The sequence below is a fragment of the Tasmannia lanceolata genome, unplaced genomic scaffold (assembly GCF_043159265.1).
Source record: "Tasmannia lanceolata isolate RefF3 unplaced genomic scaffold, GAP_Taslan_0.1 ptg000003l, whole genome shotgun sequence".
Lineage (NCBI taxonomy): Eukaryota > Viridiplantae > Streptophyta > Magnoliopsida > Canellales > Winteraceae > Tasmannia > Tasmannia lanceolata.
Genome location: NW_027518680.1, coordinates 42,008,683 through 42,017,406, shown reverse-complemented (window position 1 = coordinate 42,017,406; position 8,724 = coordinate 42,008,683). Strand labels below are relative to the sequence as shown.

The window sequence follows — 8,724 nt, the reverse complement described above, 5'->3', positions numbered from 1 at the left end:
AAAATGCCTTCAAAAATGGACGCTAGCAAATCAGAATCCAACTAATAGCAACCAATTTCTCTACATGGAATGATTCTACTAAATTATTGCAACCACTTCACAAGTTCTGACAACCAGTCCCCTAAGCAATGACTCCTAAACAAGTAAAACATTCTAACAAATTGATAACAACAAACCTCCTAATAAAATGATAAAGAAACTCTTCTATTAACTATGAAAATCGAAGGCTAATATGGCACTTCTTAGCATGCCACCCTGTCTCAAACAACCAAGCCTGGACACTTCGGGGAGTGGAGAGCAACAAGGGTCTAGTTGGGCATGAATTGGAGAGGGCAGGGACAAACACCCAATTCAGGAAACTTATTCTTCCTGTAATTTGTCTTCTTTTCTTCCAAAGCCAGTAACCATTTCAGCATTCTATTCAAACTATTCAGAAGGATTGAGGTAAAAAGATATTTTCCATATTGGACTATTGAGCAATTCGTGGTGCAATTACTTAAGAAAGCAATTGCTTCTCTGATTGATTTATGGGTAAACTTGGTACACTGGATACTGATTTCTCAGTTTCCACTGCCCATTATCACCTTCATTAAATCAGGCCGGTACCAATGGAAGAAGATGCTTCGTACCATTGGCGGAGTGCCAATATTTCATACAGTATAGCTGATTGCTTATTTCCACGACTCAATTGCCTATTTTCACATTTTTTGCAAAATAAGGTGAAAAGGTATCAATGGGATATTGATTTTTTGATATTGGGCAACTGCATGTCCAGGCAAAGAAAAAAGTGAACCAAAAAAGGATAAAAACAAACAATACACTACAAAAACATAAGAAAACTTCGCCCTATTAAGAAATGGATCGGTTGTCCTGGCATGCATGGCATCTGCAGACTGGTACCTTCTGTTTATGCTTTTCTGTCAAAAACGAGATACTATTTTGGTGAAGTTCTCTGAACTTGTATGAAAGAATCATATGCATTTTGTAATGCTGAAAGAAAATTCTGTTGCTTGCTGACCGGCTCTCAAGCTCAGCCACATTGCAGAAATCAGCTCGTCTCATCAAAGACCATTTCCTGAAACATCCAACGCTTGGGAATTAAGTTCTGTTAAATTCCAACACTTTCATTACAGGATTATCATCTACAATTCCCAGCACTTAGAATAAACGTTTAAAATACAAGTTTATCAGACCCAAACCTGGTCGCATATGGGGCAAGTATCACTCCTTTCCATCCATTCAAGGATGCAGGACAGGTGGAAATGATGCTTGCATTTGGTGATTATCTTGGGGTTCTCCTTGTCATAACCTGCGATATGAACAAGTGTTATCAGGGCCGAGCACTTGGCATGGTCAATAAGTAAACATGCCATATTTATGTCACTGGGTTTCATTCAGGCCCTGTTTGTTTTGAATTTTGAGAACCAATTGTGAGTTCAAATATGATTATTGGAATCAAAATTCTCGAATCCGACACAAACAGGGCTTTAGAGTCCCTAAGAAATGGATCAAGACCATATGTGATGAACTGGCCCATAATACCTGCACTACACAACGCACCAATAACTCTAAAATAAGTTTATATGTGCACCATATCTATCAAATCTATAACTTCTACCAGGATGAAATTAAGATGTTTGATGAAGAAACTTTCTGCTTTACAAACGACAATAGCAAACAGCATTCAATAGATGTTCAATTGACGATTGTAGATGCAACCCATATGTGATTATGCATCCAAATCCTCATGATACATTTAGGACATGGACCCTCACAAATATATAAAAGGATATAACCATTCCAACCTTCTGATATTGGCAAGGTTTACAACCCAACATAGGCACACATCTTTTCTTATTCTTTATAAGCACATGTCTGCCAATAACGGTGTCAACAGGCCTTGATCCACAGTCTAATCGGATTCAAAATTTACTTTCTAATCGGATCCAGATTCAGGCTATTCATTTTACTACTAAACCGGTTGATTGCATCCGGCCCATTAACAAACCTATTCGCCAACTTACCTTAGAGATAAAAACAATACCCCAACTATACAGTACTCCAACAAGAAGAGAAAAATTGCCAAACAGACTAGGAACTATACAGATAACAATTGCGTTTTTATTCCATTTTTGTTATAATACATATTTATGATTCAATTTTTTACTCCACGTCAAAGGGGGGCAGAATTTAATGCAAGTTTACTGTATTAGTCATAAAAATAGTAAGACTTCTGTTTCTATCTACTATGCAGCTGAAGTGGGAGGGCTAACCTTACACCCAGCATGTAAATCTCGCCTTCTTGACAGTGTGATGGTCTTCTAGCATATTACTATTGTTTGCAACACTGACTGCAAGGCTACTTACTCCATGTCATCACCAGAAAGGAAAATGTTCATATGTAGTTTATACCATAGTTTTTTTATTATTTTTTTTTTTTGAATGGCAGTTTATACCATAGTTACCAGGTTGGGAAAGGAATTCGGGAAGCGACACCTGAAACGAAAGCGGCAATCGCAAGAAAAAATCAAGGGGAAATGAGAAATGGGGAAATAATAGAAAATTAATGTGTTATAAATGTTTCAAAAATGATAGAGAAACATCACGGGAAATCCATATGAAACACAATTGAAACAAGAAAAGTGCTTTTGCAGATTTAGAATTTGTTAATTACAAATTTCTTAAGAGTTTTTATGCTTAAATACATGCCTTTTTAATTTTTTTCATAATCTTTTATTTAAGTTGCAGGCATACATAAATGATTTATGTATATTCTTTTCATATTTAATTCTGGGAAGTGATATATCTGCCCCCTTTTTTACATGGGACAACCACCTCTGGTGTATGTATGACTGCAAAGGGTCTGATTCACGTGGGAAGGACTCAATGGCCCTGATTGCCATATACAGTGGATTTGGCAATCCTATGTAAAGAAAAAGGGTGAATTTATCATTTCCCTTTATTTTTTAGCATAATTGTTTTTCTGTTATATGTATAATTATTTTTCTAATATGTATTCCACATTTTTTAGTGTGATTACCACAAAATATTTTCCATATGTTCCACATATGTTTTCCGTACATTTTCCTTACATTCCGTACTCCTTTCACACCTGTTTCGCATCAGTTTTCCATATGTTTCCCAAGTGTTTCCATATGTTTTCCTTATGTTTCGGAAATGTTTCAATGATTCCTTTGTCACGTTTCGGAAGATGTGTTTCCGGAGAAATGAGTTCCCTGTTTCCCACAAGCCCAAGGCGATTCTGGCAATTATGGTTCATACAAAAATAGACATTCAGAAATATTAATCCATTTTCTATCCTAGACTACACATTGCATCTATTTTTTATTACTCACAACACCAAGCTTCTGTAAAATGTACATTTTTCTCGATTTGTTACAAGAACTGAAAGGGAACAAAAGCATCACTATTGCGCCGTTTGGTTGCTCGGGAGTGGCTCGGAGAGTACTGGAAAGTCAAAAGAAGTCAAAAGGGAGGAGACAAGCATTTTGATTTGTCTAGAATTTACCTCGGAGAATCGTGTAAGTAGTGTTTGGATGCGGGGCATATACTTGGAGAGCAGGAGAATAAGTAGGGGTGTCATTACCAATATAGGGAGAGAGAGAGAGAGAGAGAGAGAGAGAGAGAGAACCATTCCCTAGAAAATTCAACCAAAAGTCCTTGCTTTTGGAATATTTTGGTTAAAAAATCATAAAGAGGGGACAAGGAGTCCACGTCACCCAATAAGCAATTATTAAAAGGAGAGTCCAATGCTATTTTGGCAACCAAACGAGGAATTTGTCCTACGTGGCAACTATTCTCCAACAAACTTCCTGGAAAATAAAAATCCAATGGCAACGAAACGGAGCATACGTGAATAGCCGTTCAACTTGGTGGCTTATGGATTAGGATGTTGGTGGTTGTACTCGGGAAGACTCATGATGGGACCTATTGGATGAAAATTTAAAATGGATAAAGTCAGATTAGCCTATGTACTCTATGACTCAAAATGAAGGCGAAGTCTTCAACACGGTGACCTTGAGAAACCCAACACGCACCATATTCTGTAAGTTGTATGATAAAATCAAAAGATAAACATTACCACTCAATAGTTCGTATAAGTGCAAAATAGATAATGTACTAATTTCAAACCGAACTGCATAAAAATTGGTTGTGCATTATATAAATATTATCAAATGTAAAGGTAAGATACTTACAAATTATTTTCTATATCACCGGATCAATGCATATCGGACATTGGAGCTCGAAAACCTTCTTACATGGCCCCGATGTGATGGAGTTTCTCAAAGATTTCATATACTAATGGTCTTGATTTAAGATCATAATAACACAAACATCAAAAAATGTCAAATAGTTCATCTGTAGAAAGCACTAACTAATTGCTTTCAGTTGTTAGTGTATCAAAAATCCACGCATTGATACTAAAAAAATGTCGATTACCAAATTACAGGTATCAACATACATCAAGGATGAGGTTTTTAAAATTAACGTTTTTCTTGTCTTGATGAGTGTTGTTCTCTCGGTGCCAGGAAAATATCATTTTAAAACAGCACATAACTAATAATCGGGTGAAGTAACTTCAGCCCAATAAGGTGAATCCAAGAAACCTACAATGCAAGACTTCTGAAAAAACAACGAGCCAAACGAATAAGAGGTCACTGCTTATGTTAGTCCTAAGCAGCTCAAATCTATTTAAGAACTGTTTATGCTAGAACTTAGCCACATTATATGCAAATAGTAATTACCGTTGAGGCTTCTTAAGTAACCTTGACTAGCATAATTTAGAGAAGTTACATGGGCTTAAGCTAGTTCGTTTGAAATTATTATTCCACTATTGATTAATAACCACTAGAACACCATTCGAAGTAAATCCCACCTCAAAGGGTTTATCAAAAATCTGCTAACTTTGAGGTCTATAACACCAAAAAGATGATCAGGATTGAATTAAATGGAGATCGAATGACTACAAATGAAAGAGTAATGGAAAAGAACTAGATAATTGTATAATCATGTACAAAGTTTGTTTTTAAAATAGTGGCAGAGAAATCAGTTATATTTCAATATGTTATGGACATTTTTGTCCCTATAGCAGGTTTAATTTGATAGAGATTGCAACTTACCGTCAAGACAAGTAGGACAAAAATCCTCATCATTCGTAATAGGAAGAAGTGAGTCAATTGATGTAGGTTTTTCAGATGCACCTAGTCTTTCATGCTTACAATCTGCAGAAGGCTCTGTCTCATCATTTCTTTTGAGAATATTAAGTGATCCAATTCCTTCAGTCCCACTGCCACCAGAATTTACTGTATTAAATCGACGTTCTTGGCTCCGTACTCGATCACTCTTGTGAGACCCAATTGATTGTCCATTCTGTGTGCCTTGACTGTACATTGCATCTGCGCTGCCACTTTTTGGATGAGTGATGCAAACAGAAAAATATTTCTAATATCAAAAAATTTTCTTCTACGAAGCGCATACCTTGATTTGAAGACAAGACCTGATTCCTTGATGTTCGGGCAACCTGTAAATTGATTCAAATCAAGCAAAGAAATATTTATCAAATCACATGCTCACATCACGTTTTCTAAACTCAAAAGATAATAAGCATACTACAGGGAGCCCTAGCAATTCTTGTACATGGATAATTGTAAGAAAAGTACTTAAACAAGAATATTCATCAAACAATAAGAACTTGACTAAAACTTAAATTCAATGTGATGTACAAAAACATCAAAAGTTCTACTCTAAAGAACATATCTAATATCAATAATGTGTTATGCATAAATAAGAGTATAAGGCAATCAACATCAATTCATAACTAATATCATCTACCCTTAACATCCTAGTCAAATTTCTCAAAACCAGAATGAAACTTCAATATGGGAACCTCAATCTTCTTGGTAAATGTATACTGAAAATGAGAGACAGAAAATTAAACTAAAAGCATGACCTGGCCGTGAGTAGCTAAGCATGTGATATCATTGGTAAACAAAGAAAAGAATTTCCTGTTTAAAATAGAAGTTTCTTCTTCCCTTTTTTCCGTCCCGATCCCATGCTCTCCTCACTCACAACCCCCTCAAATCTTTCTTTCTCTCTCACCTCTTTGCCCCTCTCTTACATTAGGTAAACAAATATTCGCTGAATTTGTTTTTTCATGGAAGCCAAACATGCCCTAAATGTATATGAAACGAGAATGTGTGGGAAAGCAAGCATGATCTAGTGTACTCATGATAAAAACCCCCAAAATATTTTAGAAAGGGGGCCTATAAACGTGAGACAAGAACGATTCTTTCTGTCTACATTAACAGACAAAGCATTTGTAAATTAAACTTGTTCTAACCTCACACATGAACTGAACCTTTTAACCATAGCATCAAATTTAGAAGAAACCTGTATTTCTCCTAATACATCCAATGTGATCCTACAATCTTTTGCTAAAAATAAAGAACTCGGAAACTGAATTCCACTAAAAAAACAGGAATATATGTCAGTTTTTTTTCCTGCATCAAACAATACAACAGAAAACATATAGATCAAAAATAGGGAAATAACATATACTCTGCAGATAGATTATTTTTGTGAAACAAAACTAGATAACCCTAGACACAATTCACAGACAAATTACATCAATATGAGAAAGGTTATCTATGATCAAAGAGGCAACTAATCATCTCAAATTCAAAACCTAAAACCCCGATAAAGAATCAAGAAAAATAGAGAAAAAGAGAAGTCGAACCGGTATTCTGCCCCTTGTAGGTTTGCGATGAAACTTGACACAGTGACCCAATGTAGAGTCTGCATATTTGGGTTCATTGCCATAATCTCTGCGTAATTTACAGCAAGATCCCCCCATCTCACTTAATGAAAAAAAGAAAATGAAAGATCCACCAAGAATTCAATTTCCCATCTAGAGAGAGAGTCTAAAAACAACTAACAAGAGCTGAAGCGAATCGTTTCTTCTTTGCTTTGCTTTTCAAGAAAGGTTTAGGAAGAAATCAAAGACCGAAAGAAGATAAAAAGTTGAAGATAGGAATCTTGCTTTTTCTGTTGTAGTGCGTTTCAAATTCTACTCCCTCCTCTTTATAAGATCCTCGTCTCCAACTGTTCCTAGGCTATGTTTAAGATGGACCCACATGCTAGAATGATCTAGACTGTTCATCTGAAGAAGTCTCCCACCTCCGGATGTAAATCCATTCGTTCAAATGTTAATAAATGTTTGATGTATGAAATATAAAGATGGATAGTTTTGGTAAGAAAATATTTATTGAGAAATGTTATCAGCACCATGGTTTTAAATTTCTACCGAAAGGAGACTGACACTGAAATGAATCAAAACCGAAACGGTCATTTATTTCGGTCGAAATTTCGGTTTTTCCGAAATTTGACCCAAAAAATTTGTTTTTTTTAATATTAATTTAATATTTCACTGTAATTTTGGCTGAAATTTCAGTAATTTCGGCCGAAATTTAATATGGAATAAAATATTCGTTTCCGGTTATGTACCAGATTTCGACCGAAATGTTGAAATTCCAGGGGCCGACACCGGTGCCGAAACCGAAACTTTAAACCTTGATCAGCAGTACCATATTTTGATGATAGCACTCCTCATTTTATTAAAAAGTACAATATGCCCGCAACATAGGATGATCCAAACCGTCCATTAGATGGGCCACAGCATAAATAGGTTGTGCCCCAAAAATCATTTCCATAGTTTGATCCTAACCCTCAAATCTATAGTTGGTTAGGATCAAACCTCTAATATTCAGTCCCTCTATAGATCGGAGGGTTAAGATCGACCTATGGAAATGATTTTTGGGGCACAACCTATTTAGGCTGTGGCCCATCTAATGGTCGGTTTGGATCATCCTATGGTGCGGGCCATACCTTATTTTTTTAATAAAGTGAGAAGTGCGATCATAAAAATATGGTAGTGCTGATAACATTTCCCTATTTATTTTATTTTATTGCTTCAATTTTGTTAAAAGAAAGAACCAAAAAGGTTAGACGGGGAGGTTGGGAAGATTGAAAAATGATTAGACAAAATCCACCGTTTATCCCTTCCAAATATTTTAGTAATAACAATAATAATTATTTTATGGGTAATGATTAATTAAATTTAATTAATGGTGGATAGGGTAGAAGAGACAGATGGTCTGTATTTGTAACAGAACACAACTAACATGACTTCCTTACATACCGAGTGGGTGTCTGTTTGTTAAAAAGTATACACAAATAGAAGGCACTTGCAATGCGCATATAGTTAAAATAGGAAGAATGTGTATATAGAACTGTTTGAGATCTTCCACTCGTTTTTTTAAATATAGTTATTTAATGGCTATATGAGATTTTATGTGGGCATGTATTTTCGCAATAATATAGACGTGCACAAAAGAGAATAGTTTGCACCTATTAGCGTAATCGAAACCATTCATTTGTTGCTCCCCACCCTAGATTTGCTCTGCCACATAAATCTTGTCCATAGAATGATACTAACCCTTCGATTTGTGCAGTTTTCTATACCGTTGATTTTTCAAGTTTTGGAGCCATCAATTTAACACCAAATATATTGGGAGATTTTATACTATACACTTATATATTACATAAGCATAAAAAAAGGTACAGCGGGGCCCATGTGACTGGACAATCTAAACCATTCATTTGTTCTCTCCCGCCATAGAGAGGCCGTGCCCCAAAAATGGGCAT

The 8,724-nt window shown here is 35.7% G+C and overlaps 1 protein-coding gene across 1 annotated transcript; it reads right to left on the bottom strand.

Annotated features, from left to right (window-relative positions):
• Positions 1 to 720: 720 nt before the first annotated feature.
• Positions 721 to 7,082, bottom strand: LOC143854705 (uncharacterized). The gene is made up of 5 exons (XM_077364805.1): positions 6,758 to 7,082; positions 5,500 to 5,542; positions 5,142 to 5,417; positions 1,200 to 1,309; positions 721 to 1,075 (listed from the first exon to the last, which is right to left on the bottom strand). The coding sequence occupies exons 1-5, from the start codon at positions 6,872 to 6,874 to the stop codon at positions 1,049 to 1,051; spliced, it is 573 nt and encodes a 190-aa protein (XP_077220920.1). The 5' UTR covers positions 6,875 to 7,082; the 3' UTR covers positions 721 to 1,048.
• Between the last annotated feature and the right edge of the window lie 1,642 nt (positions 7,083 to 8,724).

What these genes read in the sequence shown, in the direction of transcription:
- LOC143854705 (XM_077364805.1), bottom strand. Translation starts at nt 6,874, where the DNA reads ATGGGGGGATCTTGCTGTAAATTACGCAGAGATTATGGCAATGAACCC. An exon ending in CTACAAGGGGCAGAATACCG is followed by an intron (nt 5,543 to 6,757) that starts GTTCGACTTCTC and finishes ATCAATTTACAG; the next exon opens with GTTGCCCGAACATCAAGGAA. An exon ending in GGTCTTGTCTTCAAATCAAG is followed by an intron (nt 5,418 to 5,499) that starts GTATGCGCTTCG and finishes GTGGCAGCGCAG; the next exon opens with ATGCAATGTACAGTCAAGGC.